The following is a 20,068-nucleotide window of genomic DNA, read 5'->3' on the forward strand; positions in this document are numbered from 1 at the left end:
TACTGTTTTTTAGTTCTATTAGGGGAAAAAGCTAAAAAGAAAAGATTTTTTCAAATTTACAGTTTATTTTTAAAATTAGTATATTTACACTGTAATAAAGTGCAGGAATGGGCTCCTCATTTTGTTTTGGACATTTTGATATATAATTTGTATAGTTTCATATTACAGGATGCATATGGCGGCAGTTTAGGTTGGTCTTGGTGGTGGATCGTTTTCTTTTTATATGTATATTTTTATTTTATTCTGTAATTTTTTTAAACTTATTTTGTAACAAAATCTTTAATAAAACAGAAGTTATAACCTTGTGTACAAGAGGTGAACGCAGAGCAGAAACGTCCAAAAACGACTGGAATAAGCGAAAAACAGCAGACAAGGAGTCATTCGTCACCATGAAATAAGGGTCCCTTTAGACAAGCCCATTTTTCGTTTGAATGAGCGAATGAGGGAGTTTGTTTATACAGGCAGATACATAATTGGTTCGTTCACACAAGAAATTGTTCATTTGTCGTATAAGGGAAATTGAACAACTAGTGAATGAGACAACAATGATTTTATGGCTGCATAAAATGAACGAGAAGTGCACAATTATCGTTAATCTTTCAGTCTAAATGCAGCCAATGAATATCGTTCACTTTTGCTTGTTTGAACGATAATTGTTTAGTGTAAAAGGTCTGCACCCTGGGTCCAGATACTTCTCACAAATGAATGCGACCATAGCCAACTTCCAGATGTCCGAGGAGTACACTGAAGCAAACCAGCACTTGGCTTGTCAACTGTCAGCTTGGGATACACAGAGGAGATCTGGAAGGGAGTTACGCCAGGTAGGAAGGAATATTCAAAGTTTCAAAGAGAAAACTTCTCATTTGAATTTCTTTCTGTTCATCCATTTAAAATTGAACTTTGCTGCTTTCTGTTTCTTTTGATTATTCCAGCCGCTCTCTGTAAAGTGAGCCATTGGCTTTTTAATGGAATCCCTTTGAAATTCTTCAGCTGTTGTCCTGTTCTTGGTGACATACAACGTATTCTGGAAGAAGGATTTTGCCCTTTGCTGCAGTGTATCTCTTGAGGTGCGATTCCCCAAATAGACTACTTTGTAGCTATCTTGCAACCTTTTTCAAGGAAGCACCTTCTTTGCATGTTTCTTTTCAACATGTCCTTCGTTCCCTGTTTTATCCTCATCTTCAAGTGGTTTACTTGGTTCCTCCTTTTTAACTGAAGAAGAGCTGATGCTTTGCAGGACGTCATCTGGGAGAAATTTCCTTTTCTTCTGTTCCAGGAACAGCTGCTCCTTGCACTTCCTCTTCTCCTTCAGCAGAGCTTTCTCTCTGCCGGCTGGCCGCCTCCCGTCTCGACCGTGAAAACTCCTGCTCCTGGCTGCGGGCGTTCTGGAAGGTCACCTTCTTGGGCGCCTCATCCTCCTCCCCGTCCAGTTCGTACTCCAGGATCCCTATATTTTTTAATATCTATGTTCCCAATGACATCCCATTATAACTCTGGGGGTCATTCATGTAATTACCAGTTACAGGGAAAAAAATATCCCCCTGTAGTGACAGAAGTCAGTGATAGAGCTAGTCTGAGTCCACTAAGACCCTGCAGCACTGCTGTGGCAGGGGTGCACCCAGCAATAACGTCATTGCCGAGTCGAATAACGGAAGCAACACTTCTGCTTTCCCTATTCATTATATAGTGCTCACTGAGCACTCTGTAGCTTGCTAGAGAGAAGGCAGAAGTGGTTAAAAACGTCCCAACCTGCTCCTGGTACATTGCAGGAGCAGGGGCTTTAATCCCGTGCCAAAATTTTACTGTTGGCTGGGAATAAAGCCTAGAAACAAATGCCACAAACGTATCGCGCTTGGTCCTTATCAAGTTAAACCCTATCATAATAATTAGCATCATATAGTTATTAGTTTGGATTGTTATTGATATAATAATTAGCATATTATACATCTGTAAACAAGCTGTAGCCATAATAAATTTAGCTCAATTTGTCCATATCCTTTTTCTGCAAGTTGCGGTACAATGCCATGAGGCAATATCTGTATTTCTGAGCTCAAGCATCCTGTCAAGACAAAATAAGATACTTCATTTGATCTTAGGATAGCTCCAATGCATCGTGCACCTTAAACAGTGGTGCAGACTCAATAGGTTATGTCATAAATAGTGACCTGAACATATTCCCCCTTGATTCCCGGAATGTGATGATTCTCCCTTTTATTGAAGAGCAAGCTAGGCAAGTGAAGTCACTTTCCATTAAAATTAATTTGGACCTGCAGTTGAAGGGAAATGTATTTCCCCTGCCAAGTGACAGAACATGACATAAAGAGACAAAGCTAGGTACAGTATGTTCACACGGAGGAATACAGTGTGGAAACATTCCACGTGCATTCCGCCTCTAAGATCCAGGTTTTTTCACGCGGTTACCCCTTACCTAACCAGTGGCACTGCGCTCACTACAGGTTACGAGGTGAGGGGGAGCACTGTGGCTGCCGAAATCAGGTGCGGATTCTGACTGTTTCTTTTGCAGTAATGCTGCAGATTTGGGCACGTAAATTTCCGCTGTGGAAAATTCACAGAATGTCGTCTAAACATGAACATAACCTGGCAGGGCAAATTCCACAAAATTGAAAAATTTTACTAAGATTGTAAGTAGTGTAACGGTGCCCATACATTGTCAAAAACTGTCAGCCAAACAATCCAGCTGTTTTCCACAGCTCCCCCATACACATTGTTTGGCTTAGGTAATGTTCATGTGTTTAACCGCTTAGTGACATGACCTATTTTGGTCATGTCACTAACAGTGGCGCAGGGGCGGAGAGGGGGCGGGAGCTCAGAGCACTGCTCCCGGCCCGCCTCCTCCCCCTGCAGAGAGAGGCAGCGTATATCAGCCGGGCGTGAAAACCCGGCCGATATACACACGTCGGAATAAGCCCTAAGGTTGCAACCATTTTTCAAGAGCTATGATTTTTTTTAATTTTCTGTTGACATGGCCATGTGAGAACTTTTTTTGTGTGTGTGGTTGTAGTTTCCATCTGTACCATTTTTTGTGTACATATACTGTATTGTATAACTTTTATTAATTTGTTGCGGATGGCAGGAAGAAAAAACATCAATTCTGACATTTCATTTTCTATAGCATCTATCATGCAGCATAAATATATTTTTTACTGCAGGTTGGTAAGATTACGACAATACCAAAATTTTATATATGTTTTTTTACGTTTATCCACTTTTGCACAATAAAAACCCTGTTTGGCAAATTTTTTTTCCATTGCTGCATTCAAAGTCCAATAACTTTTTTATTTTGCCATCAACGGAGCTCTCTGTGAGGTCTTATTTTAGCATTTATTGGTACCATTTTGCAGTACATATGGCTTTTTAAAATTACTTTTAGGCTGGATTCACACAGGCGTCGGCATTTGTGCGCCCATTCAGACGGCCCTGGCCTGGCACATATACGCGGAGGCTGCAATGCTGTTGGGCGGGGGTAAACAGTATAGTTCTGCTAAACTGTGTCTCCCCTTTCCCTCCCCCTCGCTAAGCTCCTACCCCCTTTCTGCCCTTATCACAGCCAGCAATGGGAGGGGGGCAGGGAGGGGGCGGAGCTTAGCTCCACCCCACCCCCTCCTATTGCAAACAGCCGGCAAGGGGTGGAGAGGAGCAGGGAAGGGGGTGAGAATTTAGTAGTCACGCTGCTAAATTTCCTTCCACCTCCCTTCTCCGGCAGCTGTCATAGGCTCCCATAGGAGTCTATGTAGCAGGCGGTGGCATAAATGCGCTCGGCCGAAATGCACTCTTTTGGCTGTCCGGGTGCTTTTACGCCGTGGAAATACGCCCATGTGCACTGCTGCATTGTAAACCAATGCATTAGAGGGGTAGCGTATATCGGCCAGGCGTGAAAATCTGATATATGCCCGTGTGAATCCAGCCTTATTTTTTTTAGGAGGCAAGATGAACAAAAAAGGATTTTGGCTCTGCTTGTTTGCTATGCAGGATAAAAAGGGTGTTCAATTGATTGTACAGGTGATTACTGATGCAACAATACCAAAAATGTGGGTTTTTTAACTTACTTTTTTTTTTCTTTAATCAAAAGAGGGGAAACTGCACAAAAATACACTAATATGTATGGGAGTCTTTAGATAGGGGCAAAACTAAACACATAACTCTGTAAGTAATGTCTTATCTAGTAAAAGAGAATATGAGAAGCCACCAAATCTTAAGATGCTACATAGTCACAATTTTTTTTACAATGTAACTAGCATGATGCCAGTTTTCCACACATTTCCTCTGTACATTTCTTAGGTCCCAGTTCGCCAGTCACCATCGATCGAGCTCTCTTATTGGCTCCAGCCCATGTGATGTCCCGTAAACGAGACAGGAATGTAGCTACAAATAGAGACCAGAACAGTGGACCGAGCACCAGCGCTGGACACAGTGAGGGTGGAGAGAGGTGAGTATATTGCTATTTGTTATCTTACTGCATTGGGAAGGGGGTTGTCCCGAGATGTTACAACCTGGACAACTTCTTTAACTATAAACCGACTGTTTTTTGTTGCATGTTCCCTGGCAAAGGGGGAGGTAACATAGGTAGCTGCCTCCTATGCCTAGAGGGAACATTAAAAAGCCCCTTTAACTTGTAGATAATGTAGTATATGATATGTGTGAAATGTTATAATGTTATATTGCTCATATTTCTCACTGAATATTCTCCAGCCCCTAGTAAGTACAGGTTACCTAGCAATAGTTAAGGGAGTGGTTATTCAGGTGTAGAGGGCCTGAGATTAGTCCCTTGATAGGCTGGATTAGTGTGAAAGTACAAAAGGAGTGAAAGTGGGTGGCGTTAAGTCAGTCTTCCAGGTGCAGAGCTAAGCTTGAGAGAGGCCAGGGAGGAACAAGGAGAAAGCCAGTGTGGTGGGAAGTTGAGCATCTAAAGTGTGAATACTCAGGAGCAAGACTGTTTTAGTAGCAGAGAAGAGAGAGGAGAAGGAGACCTGAGTTAGCTATACATAGACACAGCAAGAAAGGGAACCAAGTTAGCCAAAGATAGGCCCTGCTAGGGAGCGAAGCTGGAAGGCAAATCACAGGGAATAAATGTAGTTCCCTGTATCAAGCCCCTGAGAAACTGCAGAAGTAATTAATGCCTGCAATTGTAACTGTTTCTTTCAAAGTCATCTAATGTGAATTGTATGCAACAAGTCAAGTTAAACTCTCGTCTGCTCTTGAAGAATAAAACGGTTTTGTTTTACTTTTACACTCGACTACTGGAGTCCCTTCCTGCTATCAATTCCATCTACACTGAGGTACCACACTAAGTTCTCGAGCGAGGATAGAGGTAAAACCCCCATTTTTGGTCAGTTCTCCACTTTTTGCAATTTATTATTTAGTTTGGAACGGGTCCCTACCCGTACACGGACTGGTGTCACGGCAAAACAACATCTTCCCCTACCCGACTCCGTGGGTAGCACCCCACTGGGGTAATACCATCTTACCCCGCCCGTCTAGGCGAGCAGCAGGCCATAAGAATTGCCAAATTTACCACTTAATGCGGTGTATCACACTAGATCACAATTTTCCACGTCTCAGAGGAGTAGCAGAGCCACCGTTGTTAACATGTTATTCCCCGCTGCTCAACTCCCCTATTGTGGCTATCTGCGTTGTAAATGTGTAACAGGGAAGACTTGGAGCTACTGGAACAGGAGATGTGGGGACCCGGTGAAGACATTACCTTATTTATTATTTTCTGGCATGGGGAACATGGTTAAAAAAAATATATATATATATATCGGACAATCCCATTAAAGGATACCACTATTAAAACCTTTACGTGCTGCTCCTTATGAATGTGCAGAGGATCTATCATTATACATATTTAATGAAATAGAAGTAATCATTTATGATATTCTGTTCTTTACTATGTTTCACGACAACAATCCCCATCCATATACCCTGATAGGGAATATGAATTTCATGGAAAGCTGCTCTATAGGACCTTCCGCCTGCAGTAATGTAGCCAGCATTTCCATAGTCTGTCTTCATTTAGAGGGAAATGTATTTTGCTGGGTGATAACAGCTGATTGCCAGGGGACAGAGAAGCCAGACCCATGGCGGTATGGCAATGAGCTGATCAGTAGTTATAACAGGTGGGTGGTATGTGCCCGCGTTGCAGGATGCATGATGGCACGGTGATGACAGATGGAGGCAGAGGCAGCTCATTTTTTTCAAAAAATAAACTTTACCAAACTTCACCGAAATAAACGTATTTCGTTCTATAGGAGGGTTTGTGTACTTTAACTTTATATAATAACAGAGTTTAAAGAGACCCTACTCTCAATATCTACTGAAATACAAAATATACTTTTGCATCAAATGGCATGTCTCGCCATCACATATACATCTCCTATTTCTTTCTGGCAGGATCAAGACACGACTCAACTGCACCATAACCATTACACACATCGTCTTTATAGCCATGGTCTCTGACCGCACATGCTCCAAAGAACATAATTTCACAGAGTTCGTCATATGATAAACTGCGGCTCTATTCCCGTATAACACTTTACATCCGAAACATATCATTCCTTATGTAGCAATTTGGGATTTGGAGTGTCCTATAAGGTCCCATAACTTCTCACCCTGGACTGGGATTTTATGTTACGCATTCCCGGGGAACATGGTGCACTCACACTCTCTTGCTTTGCTCTTCTTCTGTGGCATATTCAACGTGCAGACCTCTCAAAGTGTCGTCCTGTGCTGTACCACCGTTGTGGTGTCCGGCACTGCGGGGAGGGAGACTTTCTCTCCTCCCACGCTCTGTGGGCACTTTACCCCAAGTTCCATCCTGTCCATCTGGCAGGAGTGGCCAGTCAAGTAAGTCATGGACAGTTTGGATCCAACAGAGCAGGCACAGCTTTTACAGATACCCTTTATGATATCCATATACCCTAACAGGGTGTATGGCCAGAGATTGTCATTGGGAGACAACCCTCTTAACTAGCAGCTGCTTCCTCCAGTCAAATTACTCCACTTCCAATTTTCATTCAGTTAAATATTTCCATATCCTCTTTTAGAAACAATTGTAATGTTTAATCTCATATCTGTTTATGAAATCCTTGCGGCTGGATGAATCTAGTCACAATACATGTAGTGTAATAACTATTATATAGCAAAAAGCATTGTGGCACAGTCATTATGACAAATATAGAACAAGACAATGGGAAAGGAAATCCCTGCCCTCAAGTTTTACAACACACATGGGAAATAGGGACACGTACACACAGCAGGTGAAAGAATACAACAATTGGCGTATACAGCAGGACAGCGTATGCGGACAGTTAGCAAAACTTAGCATCTCAAGAGCTCTTCAAGGAGATAAATGTGAAGTCTCACATTATGCTATTAGTGGATGGCTCTCACTTCATAGATACTTGTAGAAGGAAAGCCATGGTATAGAGTCAAACTGGTTTAATAGAATATATAGTATAAAGGGGTTCTCTGGGACCTATTCTTAGGGTATGCCATGAATGTCTGGTCCCAGCGGGTCTGCAGCTCAGGACCTCCACCAATCAGCTGTTTGAAGAGGCAGCCGCACTGGTGCAAAGAGACATACATTTCATAGTGGTGTTGCCTGGTATAGCAGCACATTCCCATTCACTTCAATGAAACTCAGCTGCTCCCAGGCCATGGGATTAGTGTAAAACCCTGTTTTGGGTTAAAGTTTGCTAAAAGTTTAGTGAGAACCTGAACCTCAGGCAGTTCATCTCAACCGCACTCGCTAAAAGAAGAAGACAGAAAAAGAAGGAGAAGGAAAAAGAAGGTTTGAAAGAATCTTTTTTCCTTTTTTTTCCCTTCTCCCTTTTTTTTCTTCTTATTCTACTGTTTTCTTCTTTTTCCTTCTCTATCTCCTCTTAACCCCTTACGGAACACACCTTTTTTTCCCCCATTTTCATTTTTTCTTCACCACTTTCAAAAAATCATAACTCATTTATTTATCCATCAACGTAGGTGTCTGGGGGCTTGTCTTTTTGCAGCATGAGTTGTATTTTTCAATGGTAATATTTAAAGGGGTTGTCTCGCGAAGGCAAGTGGGGTTAAGCACTTCTGTATGGCCATATTAATGCACTTTGTAATATACATCGTGCATTAAATATGAGCCATACAGAAGTTATTCACTTACCTTCCCTGCGCTGGCGTCCCCATCTAACTTCAGCGTCTAATCGCCCGATTAGATGCGCTTGCGCAGAAGGGTCTTCTGCCTTCGGGTCTGTCCGGCAGCAGCGGCGTTCTGGCTCCGCCCCTTCTACGCGTCATCGCGTAGCTCCGCCCCGTCACGTGTGCCGATTCCAGCCTCCTGATTGGCTGGAATCGGCACACGTGACGGGGCGGAGCTACGCGATGACGCGTAAGGGGGGCGGAGCCAGAAAGCTGCTCGTGCCAGACCGAGTCGAAGGCAGAAGACCCTTCTGCGCAAGCGCGTCTAATCGGGCGATTAGACGCTGAAATTAGACGGAGCCATGGAGACGGGGACGCCAGCGCAGGGAAGGTAAGTGAATAACTTCTGTATGGCTCATATTTAATGCACGATGTATATTACAAAGTGCATTAATATGGCCATACAGAAGTGCTTAACCCCACTTGCTTTCGCGAGACAACCCCTTTAATGTACCATATAATGTAGTAACAAAAAGTTTTAAAAATTCTGAGAGGAGTAAAATGGAAAAAAAGAGCAATCCCGCCATCTTTGCACAGACTGCAGCAAAAACAACATTCTATGGGACAGTACGACTACTATGATAAAAAAATTTAGAGAGTTTTTTTCTGTAGTACTTCTTGTCAACATAGTTGTGTGAGGGCTTGTTTTTTGCAAGACACATTGTAGTTTCTATTGGAGTACATATGGCTTTTTGATCGCTCTTTATTATATTTTTGCTTGGGGATGCGGTGACCAAAAAAAGTGCAATTCTGACGTATATTTTTTTTCTCACATAACGTTCACAGTGTAGGATAAATAATGCGTTACTTGAATAGATCAGACTTTTACGGATGCACTGATACCAAATATGTTTTGCAGGGTTTTTTTTAAATTATAAATATGGGAAATTTTTAAGAATGAATACAACTTTTTAAAACTGATTTGATATATTTTTTAGTCCCCATTAACTTCCAATGGTTTGATTGCTCCTGCAGTATGATATCATTCCATAGTATTACATTATACCGTGATTTGTCAAGCAGTTCTATCAAGCAACACCACAGGTATCTAGGTTGGCCCCCGGCTGCCATTGCAACCAAAAAAGCCTCTGAACTCTGATTGTGACATTTAAATGCTGCTGTCAGAATTGAGAGTGGCATTTAAAGGGTAAACTGTCACGAGCAGCAAGAGTACTGGCTACAGCTGTTGCAGGTGGGTGTAAGCTGTAAAAAAACAACCGGCACCTACATTGTATAGAGCGGTATCGACCCATGATTCCCCTCAACACAAACCTTCATCCTGTGTCGTTAAGGGGTTAAACAGTGTTATACACCGGTTTTAGGGTTATTGGTGAAGTTCCGGTTCGGTTTGAACTAATTCAGACCAAACTGAACTTTTTGATAAAAATTTGGTGAATGAGCCGAAATGAACTTATCAAACGTTTACTCATTACTAAAAGTAACTGATGAATGTGACATCACTGGCTTGAGAAGAGGCGGTGGTCTCTTAAAACAGCTGATCGAAGAGGGTCTCAAGCAATGGACCCCACTGATAAGATATTGATGACCTATCCTAAGGAGAGTTCATCTATATTAGAGTTCTGGAAAATCCTGGCTTAAAGTAATAGCAGAAAACAAACAAAGAATCCATGCCAATTGGCTTTTCAGTTGTTGAACTATGGTTATATGATGAACTTTATTGTTGGTATTGTACAAGCAAAAAAACATGGCCACAGAACTCATACACATCCATTAATTGGAAAAAACGGCATAACTGGTATATTTAGTCACTGCATAAAAATGCAGTTTCTTGATCAAAACATATGACCCATGTGCCACATCAAGGTGACCTTTATTCAGATTGGAATGTAATCTATACAGACTCATCTCCCTTTGGGCCTAATGCGTTCTGTGAAAGTAGGATCCTGCTATGTACTCTATTAACTAGCATTTTAGGTGGTTAGTACATGTAACAGTTACATATGTATGATATTGAGGCTTTTTCCTTTTTTTTTTGCGTTTAGTCTATTGTAAAACTTTGTGAAATTTTTCTAATTAGTATAATATAGAAGTAAGGCTTCATTCACATGAGCATATATGAGCAGTGCTTTTACCCCCAGCCGATATACGCAGCTCATCTGATGCATTGGTTTACAATGCTTCAGTTTACATGGGCGTATTCCTGCGGTGTGAAAGCGCCCGGCCAGACAAGAAAGCGCATGTGGAGTGCATTTCGTCCAGGTGCTTTTACGCCAGCCAGGAAGTTCAGGAACTATGTTTCCCGGCCGTAATACGTCAGTCACTGCCGTAGACTCCTATGGGAGCCTATGTTAGCTGCCGGAGAAGGGAGGGAATTTAGCAGCGTGTCTGCTAAACTCCCACCCCCTTCCCTCCTCCTATCCTCCCCTTGCCAGCTGTTTGTAATGAGAGAGGGCGGGATGGGGCGAGAGCTAGTAGCTAAGCTCCCGCCCCTCCTATTGCTGGCAGCTGACAAGGGGCAGAAAGGGAGCTTAGCACACTAGCTCCCGCCCCATCCCTTTGCCGAGAGTCGTCGAGGGGGGCAGAAAGGAGGAGGCAGTTTAGCAGAGCTAAACTGTCTCCCCTGCCCAATGTCACTACAGGCTCTGCATATAGGAGCCAGATCCGAGTTGTCTGAATGGGCACACAAACGGCAGATTTGTGCGCCCATTCACGTGATTTTCGATCGCGCTGTGGCCATAACACGGCCGATTGAAAAATCGCTATGTTCATGTGAAAGAGCCCTAACTTAAGATGGTGATACCTGGTGGATACACAGATACCAGGGACCACTGGTCACATATAAATGTCTGCTATACATTGTCCTGAAAACTATCTTCTATTATTAGGTTTGTATGTATGGAAAATATATAGTACAAGAAAGTTTTCAATAAAAACAGAATTTGTTAAAAAAAAAAAAAAAAAGAAAGTGGCAAAACATATTATATATGTAAGAAAATGATTTAACAAATAATAAAATACTAAAATTCTATATGAAAACCTAATTCTACTTTTACATTTAGACAATCGGACAAACTAAACTGCAGACAAAAGGTAAAACAGTTGTCCATAGGAACAAGCCAAGCCTTTTTTTTCTTAAAGGCCTTATTCACACGGACATCTGCGTTTTTACGCCGGCAAAGTTAAAATGGTGAACGAGCGCACAGAATCTAACGTTTGTGCGCCCATTTAGATGGCCCTGGCCCAGCAATCCCATTGGGCAGGGGGAGACAGTATAGCTCTCCTAAACTGTTTTCCCCGCTCCTCCTCCTCGCCGTCTCTTGGCAAGGGGAGGAGGCGGGAGCTAGTGTGCTAAGTTTCCACCCCCTCTCCACACCTTGTCGTCAGCCAGCAATGGGAGGGGCTGGGAGCTTAGCAACTAGCTATGCCCCCCTCATCCCGCCCCTTCCACTGTAAACAGCTAGCAAGGGGCGGAGAGGAGGAGAGAAGGGGGACGGAGTTTAGCAGTCACGCTGCTAAATTAGCTCCCTTCTCCGGCAGGAGTCTATGCAGCCGTCGACGTATTCCAGTCAGGAAGATAGTTCCAGGACTATCTTTCCTGCCCAGCATGCAAGCGCCCAGCGCTATATTGGCCGTCCAGGTGCTTTTACGCCACGGGAATACGCCCATCTGATCTAATGCATTGGAATCCAATGCATCAGATAGTAGTGTATATCGGCTGGACGTGAAAACACCAGCCGATATATGTTCGTGTGAAACCAGCCAAAAACTGAGAGCCAACTTCTATGTTCAATTTTTGCCTGTACACTCCACAAACAATTATCACATCCAATTCAGATTACCTGAATTTCTACCAACTGTGAGGAAGGGGTTTCCCACTACGCCCCACTCACAAAATGTTATATGCAATCACTGTATTAACGTGTTGCTATTACTACTATTCAGCAGCTTACACAGAACACCTACCCCTACAATACACTGACTGGGCAATCAATCTCATGACTACTGTGAAGAATCAATACCAAGAATGCTTTCCCCTTGCCACTGCGACGTACATAGAGTTCATTATTGTATATAGTTATCCAGGGTATTATAATTATAGAAAATTATTAGATGGCTATTTCATTGCATAGTCCTTATATGTAAATTACAAATATCATATAATGAAAATATCTATATTATAACTAGAGATGAGCGAGCACGCTTGGTAAGGTCAGTAACTGCCTTCTCCTCCGAGCGTGCTCGGGGGGCGGCGAGAGATCTCTCTCACTCTCCCCCCTGCTCCCCTCCGCTCTCCCCCCCACCCCCCCTTCCCCCGAGCACGCTCGGAGGAGAAGGCAGTTACTCGAGATGAGCGAGGCTCGCTCTAGCAACTGACCTTACCGAGCGTGCTCGCTCATCTCTAATTATAACCCATTATGTTAACTAGACAAACAACTCTTGATTTCCAATGATACGTAAATCTAAAACCAACTTTTTACTTGAGCAGTCTGGAAACTAGACACGTGCTTTGCTGCCATTCAAGATGTATTCAAAAAGTGTAAGAAGTGCAGCTTTCATGTTATCATTTCCAAGAAGTGGTTCCCATCTCAAGCCCTCCCACCCTCTTCTAATATGTCTATGAAGTGATATTCAGAAGGCTACTAAAAAAAAAAAGGCAAGTAATCTTTAGATTTAGACAAAATCAATCAGTGTAAGCAGTCATGACCATGAATGACAATAGTTAACAATAACCGCTATATCTATGGTATTAAAAGAATGAACCAAAATTCTCTAAACTACACTTGCATGTCTTTGTAACGATAGTTCACTAGGATGACTAGTTATTACAGGAGACTACTGAACAATATTGCATTGTTTATTCCTTTTCTACAGCTGACTGAAATAGACACAATGTTGAAATACATGACTTATATTCATGCCGCGTTTCCCCGAAAATAAGACAGTGTCTTATATTAATTTTTGTTCAAAAAGGTTTAACTTTTTTACATGTATAGCTGCCTGGACACTATTTAAATTGACTTTTTAAATTAACTGTTAGCAGGGCTTAATTTTGGAGTAGGACTTATATTTCAAGCATCCTCAAAAAGGCTGAAAAAATCATTTTGCATCCTGAAAAATTCTGGAAAATCATGCTATGTCTTATTTTCAGGGTATGTCTTATTTTCAGGGAAACAGGGTAATAGCATCCATATTGATAGAGCTGTGCTACCGTAACATGCTGTAAGTGCTACCTATGACATTATCCTATGAATATCTCTTGTTAGATCCCTCTTTTTTATACAGTTACAGTACTTTAAGATTTTGGCTCATGTATCAAGAAATGTACAACAAAAACATAACACTCAACATATGTGAGTCAGATTTGTCAATACATCACACCATATTCCAACAAAGTTCCAACAACAGACGTCTACCAGTTTTCTGCTAATTGGCCCCCTCCACCCTTCTCTAGCTAGAACAGAGAGCTGCCGTAAAGATCCAGTAGGGTTTCGGTAGCAGAACTTCTTCACTGGGGAGGCATTAGCTGGGCAACTCCTTTAATATAGGGTATGCTTAAAAATTACCACGTCCTACAAATGATGCTAAGACACATCACCCCTATGTATGATAAAAGAATGGAAAACATGGATGAACACTAAGGACAATTAACAACGCTACTTCTAAAAACTAAGATTTCATTGACTCATTCCATTAGCCTATGGTATTCTGAGTGATGGCAGCTGTGATGGAACTACAAATTCCAGACTGTCTCGTCTTCGGTGACAGCACAGGTAACTTGCATTAGGCTGGCTTCACTCCTGTGTTCTGTGTTTTTGTGCTTTTTGCCGTCGTAGTATTTTACTGGGCAGACATTTCCAGTCCCACTTTTATTAATAATGTAATTGATGACTGTTGCCAACACGGATATTTCTGGCTAACACGGCAGCATGCTACTTTTGCTGCACTTTGTAATTGATGACTCTAATTTTAAAACTAGGCTGTATAGTTTGCAATGAAGTTATCTAAATGGCACTTAGAATTTTAGAAATCTTCTATGTTTTCCTCCACGTTTTAGCCATTTGCTTGATGGCACTGAGAATATTCTGCATCAGAAAATATTTGGGGATATTTATAAAACGGTCTAAAATAAAAACTGTCTTTGTTGCCAGTAGCAACCAATCACAGCTCAGCTTTTATTTCATGCTCTGACTTACGCTAAATTCACAAGGTAATCGCGATATTGGGCAAAGAAACTTAGCCCGGTATTGCGCTTGCCAACGTGTGTGTTTTACGCCAATGCGAGGCGTTTTTCATTCAAAAATGCCTCGTATTGCTTTTGTGAAACTTCGATCTACAGGCACGTTTTTCACACATGTCAGAGGATTGCAAGTGTTTCCTATTGGTTTCAATGGGAAACATCACATCGCACAGCATGCGAGTGCCAATCGATGTCTTTTAAGGTACTATTGAAAACAAAGGGCGAGATGTTCCGAGCGCCAAAAAATAGAACACGTGATTTTTTTTCCTCCTGTGAATAAGTCTATTGTAAAGAATGGAGTTCATATTTGTGCGAGTTTTGCAAAACACAAAACTCATGCAAGATTCTCGCCGGTGTGAATAAGCCGATAATAAAATGAAAGCTGCTATGGGCATTTTTTTTTTTAAATCTTCCCCATTTTTTTCACTTAGTAAATATGGTGCAGTGTTCAAATATCTTCACTCGCACCAGTCTTCAGAAAGTTTTAGAAACTTTTCAAGCACATGCGTTAGCATATATATGTGGCATTACTCAGACAGTTGAAATAATCCTTAAAGAGTTGGTCTGTCTATGAAAATTCTCAAAAACCAAATTATAGGATTCTGAGCTATGGATTCTCTTGTTTGCCAAAGCAGAAATCATCTGTCTTTGGTGGCCCTGGCACATCCGGGCATTACAAGGTGAACTATTGATTTCAAAGGGCAGTGTAATGTTCATTTCTTTCCTGCTACAGAAAAACAGACCACTTTTGGCTATCTTCTACCACCACCATCAGCTCCCAGCAGGTAGACCTTCCTTACAACTTGTAAAGTAATGGCATATTTCTAGGATATAGGCCATCACTTTATGATCGGTGGGTTCTGACCTCTGGAGCCCCCAATCCTGAGCATGCTCTAGCACTGCGCCCGTTCACCGTTTTTTCCTGCGCAATGACGTACCCCAAATTTCAGCACAGCCCCATTCACATAAATTCTGAGAAAAGCTGCTTAAATGCAAAATAGCCTCCTCCAACATGGTAGATTTCTTGGCTGCAACATACAGCTTTTTTGTAAATTTGTATGAAACTACAAGTTCCAGCACAAGAAGTCTTTACTTCCAGAGTAGTGGTGGTGCACTGGCCAGTAGTATACCACACAGGAAGTGCTTATTCTGCAACATATATATGGACAGCACATAAGAATTCAACTGAGTACAGAACTGCTTGAAAATACTGAATGAATGAATGAATGACTGAATGAATGAAGTTTATGTATTTTCCTCTCTTTCACTCAACCACTTCTGGGTTCAGTTGTGCTACAGTGTCACTATATATCAAATACTATAACTATATATCCTGATATCTTCAAAATACACATATATAAAAATAGCACGTCAGATTATATCACGTAACATGAAATTTCCGACACTTCTGCGTACCTAAAAATGTTGGGAAACTTTGACACGGGATGGAATTCTGCTACAGGGTGCAGTCAAATACGCAGGTGTGGTATTCCACACCAAAATCCGCAGGTCTAGCTGTGGATTTTGATGCAGAATTACAGGCAGGATTTAAGCCATTTTCAATTCTGCATCACAACCTGCGTAATTGACTGCGGTTTGCAGCCTGTCCCGTCCCATGTGGAAGGTCCCTTACAGTTCTTCGTGCATATGTCACAGGAGGGGCAGATGTGGGAAGGACAGTATATCAGCTGTATGGTAGCATGACATCTCCAAACAGGAGCATACCTATGGAGAAGGCTACTAACAATGGATGTACAACGGGGTATGTGAAGGGAAAGCAAAAATGTAATAAAATCACATCTATGTCGGAGGTTCCGTGAAACGCATCCATTATAGATTCCACTAAACTTACTGTAAAAAACAGTGCAGAAGCTTTATTTTTCAGGTAATATGCGGACAGCCGACAGACCCCACTATAGCCAACAGGGTGTGTCCGGCATATGATGGATCCGATAGTCTCTTACATTGTTCTGTTCCTATGATGAACAGTTGAAGTGCTAAGGATGTGGTAAGAGCGATGTGAACAAAGCTGGATAAGGGCACCCTCAGAGGGAGCGAGAAAACAGGCGAACGAGCAAACGATGACACCGTTTTCTCGTTCGCCTGGGCGGTCAGTTTAATAATAAAGACAAAGATAAATTGTTTTTTTTCCCCGTTTTCACCTTTCTCCATATAAGTGAATGAGAACGACCGAAGAATCGGCGCTTAAACCGAACGATTAGCGAGCGCACTGGTGATGATTTTCATGCTTGCCTTAAATGAATGCTAGTGAAGCTACACATTTCTAGGTTCCTCTTCATCGATTTGTAGCATTTTGGTTTAAATATATAGTTAGCTTGATATATAATGTTGTATTTTATACTTCTATTACCTGAAAGCCAAAAGTTTGTAATTTCCGTTACTGAAAATATGCCATTTTAAACCTTTCAATGTCCAGATCGCAAAAACAAAAGTTTTTGCAGTTTAATAAACTTTTTCAATGTTTTTATGATAGAACCAATCAGAAAATGAAATGTATGACCCAGGAACACAACTTGTATTACATGATGTAATCGTCCTGTGTAAAAGCGCTGGCTATGCCTTAAAAACGCAACTACATCAGAATCCGCTCAAGGGTACGACGGATACGTCTTTGACTGTTCGCATCTATGCTGTGGCTTCTATGTATAATGGAAGAGATGGTGCTGTGCCGGATCAGGAATGATCCACATCGGACGGACCCTAATGATTCATAGTGGGGTCTGCAGGGGTCCTGCCGAAGTTTCCATCCATCGTTTTGATAGGAAGATTAAAGATACATGCGGTGAAAAAAGTTGGAGCAACATAAAAGTCTGCCTGTCACTATATGACATGCCCCATGTGTGTGATACATTATATATATATATATATATATATAAAAAAAATTTTAAAACTAAATAAGAAAAATATATAAATAATACTAAAAAATTATATTAAATACATTTTATAAATATCAATTATGTACACACACACATATACAATTCTCTGTATAGCTACATACACACACATAACATGCAGAGCCCCCTCCCCGCCGCCGGCGCCCATTGTCAGTGCGCCCCGCATCCTCGGCCCGAGGGGAGGGCATGGCTCCATCCAAGCGGGAAGTTTTAATGCATTGGTGGTTCTGCACTCACCCAGCGCCCAGAGGAGCGGCAGCAGGCAGCACAGCCCGGTCATGTCTGCCATCCCGTGTAGTGTGTCTCGCCCACGGATGCTCCGGCACTTGCTCGCACTGCTCTCGCCCCCCGCTGACTGACCGGGGAGGTATGAGGGACCTGACAACTACAAATCCGCCGCGCTCTCTCCAATAGGAAAGTTGGGTGGACCTGCCCCAAAACAATAACAGAGGAAACTCCTCCTTCAGCACTAGATGTGTGCAGGATGCCGGCTCAATGCGAGGGACTCCGTGGAAGGACGGCCGAGGAAGTCCTGTGCTGGAACAATCACTGTGGAGAACAATGAGGACCTTCTCTGCCCTGTTACCATGGCGTCTGGGAGGGATGGCTGCCCCCATAAGCTGCTGCAGACAGCTGCCCTCCTGGTTAGGGACAGGGATTAGCCCGGTGCTTGCAGCAGACATCACTGGGCACATTATATGACGCAGGCAGGTGTAATGAGGGGGTCACAGCTGAATCATTAGCGTTCAAACGAGCGAAAGCGAAGATAATTGTTCGCTCTAAATGCGAACGAACGGCGAATGAGAATTGTTCGTTTTTCGTTCATCCGTAAAAATTATCGTGCAGTCCTTCAGTCGTTCACATTCACGTATATAGAGACTGAGCGATTCTCATGTGAACGAGCCAACAATGTGACTGCCTGTATAAATAGAGTGCACGAGAGCGGGGGCGAGCCAACAATGTGACTGCCTGTATAATCAGAGTGCACGAGAGCGGGGGCGAGCCAACAATGTGACTGCCTGTATAATCAGAGTGCACGAGAGCGGGGGCGAGCCAACAATGTGACTGCCTGTATAAATAGAGTGCACAAGAGAGGACCAGCCAACGATGTGACTGCCTGTATAATAAGAGTGCACGAGAGCGGACGAGCCAACGATGTGACTGCCTGTATAAACAGAGTGCACAAGAGCGGACGAGCCAATGATGTGACTGCCTGTATAAACAGAGTGCACGAGAGCGGATGAGCCAACGATGTGACTGCCTGTATAAACAGAGTGCACGAGAGAGGACAAGCCAATGATGTGACTGCCTGTATAATCAGAGTGCATGAGAGCGGGTGAGCCAACGATGTGACTGGCTGTATAATAAGAGAGCGGACCAGCCAATGATGTGACTGCATGTATAATCAGAGTGCACAAGAGCGGACCAGCCAACGATGTGACTGCATGTATAATCAGAGTGCAGAAGAGCGGACGAGCCAAGGATGTGACTGCCTGTACAAAAAGAGTGCACGAGAGCGGACGAGCCAACAATGTGACTGCCTGTATAAACACAGTGCACAAGAGCTGACCAGCCAAGGATGTGACTGCCTGTATAATCCGAGTGCACGAAAGCGAACGAGCCAACGATGTGACTGCCTGTATAAACAGAGTGCACGAGAGCGAACGAGCCAACAATGTGACTGCCTGTATAATCAGAGTGCACAAGAGCGGACCAGCCACCGATGTGACTGCCTGTATAAACAGAGTGCACGAGAGTGACGAGCCAACGATGTGACTTCATGTATAATCAGAGTGCATGAGAGCGGGATAGCCAACAATGTGACTGCTTGTATAAACAGAGTGCACGAGAGCGAACAAGCCAACGATGTGACTGCCTGTATAAACAGAGTGCACGAGAGTGACGAGCCAACGATGTGACTTCATGTATAATCAGAGTGTACGAGAGCAGACGAGCCATGGATGTGACTGCCTGTATAAGCAGAGTGCACGAGAGTGGACGAGCCAACAATGTGACTGCCTGTATAATGAGAGCGGACGAGCCAACGATGTGACTGCCTGTATAAACAGAATACACGAGAACGAACCAGCCAACGATGTGACTGCCTGTATAAACACAGTGCACAAGAGCGGACCAGCCAACGATGTGACTGCCTGTATAAGCAGAGTGCACGAGAGCGGACAAGCCAAGGATGTGACTGCCGGTATAATCTGAGTGCACGAGAGCGGACGAGCCAAGGATGTGACTGCCTGTACAAAAAGAGTGCACGAGAGCGGACGAGCCAACAATGTGACTGCCTGTATAAACACAGTGCACAAAAGCGGACCAGCCAAGGATGTGACTGCCTGTATAATCCGAGTGCACGAGAGCGAACGAGCCAACAATGTGACTGCCTGTATAATCAGAGTGCACAAGAGCGGACCAGCCACCGATGTGACTGCCTGTATAAACAGAGTGCACGAGAGTGACGAGCCAACGATGTGACTTCATGTATAATCAGAGTGCATGAGAGCGGGATAGCCAACGATGTGACTGCTTGTATAAACAGAGTGCACGAGAGCGAACAAGCCAACGATGTGACTGCCTATATAAACAGAGTGCACGAGAGTGACGAGCCAACGATGTGACTTCATGTATAATCAGAGTGCATGAGAGCGGGATAGCCAACGATGTGACTGCTTGTATAAACAGAGTGCACGAGAGCGAACAAGCCAACGATGTGAATGCCTGTATAAACAGAGTGCACGAG

General features: G+C 43.0%; 1 protein-coding gene and 1 pseudogene across 1 annotated transcript in view; both read right to left on the reverse strand.

Moving 5' to 3' along the window:
* Positions 1-17,705, reverse strand: part of PODXL (podocalyxin like) — a 93,709-nt gene extending 76,004 nt beyond the window's left edge. The window contains exon 1 of the mRNA XM_066592132.1: positions 17,557-17,705. Within this exon, the coding sequence (XP_066448229.1) occupies positions 17,557-17,608 (52 nt within the window). The 5' untranslated portion in view covers positions 17,609-17,705. The remainder of the gene's footprint in view (positions 1-17,556) is intronic.
* LOC136613158 (U3 small nucleolar RNA-associated protein NOL7-like) lies at positions 860-6,033 on the reverse strand (annotated as a pseudogene).
* Positions 17,706-20,068: the final 2,363 nt, after the last annotated feature.

Source organism: Eleutherodactylus coqui, chromosome 2, assembly GCF_035609145.1.
Source record: "Eleutherodactylus coqui strain aEleCoq1 chromosome 2, aEleCoq1.hap1, whole genome shotgun sequence".
Taxonomy (NCBI): Eukaryota; Metazoa; Chordata; class Amphibia; order Anura; family Eleutherodactylidae; genus Eleutherodactylus; species Eleutherodactylus coqui.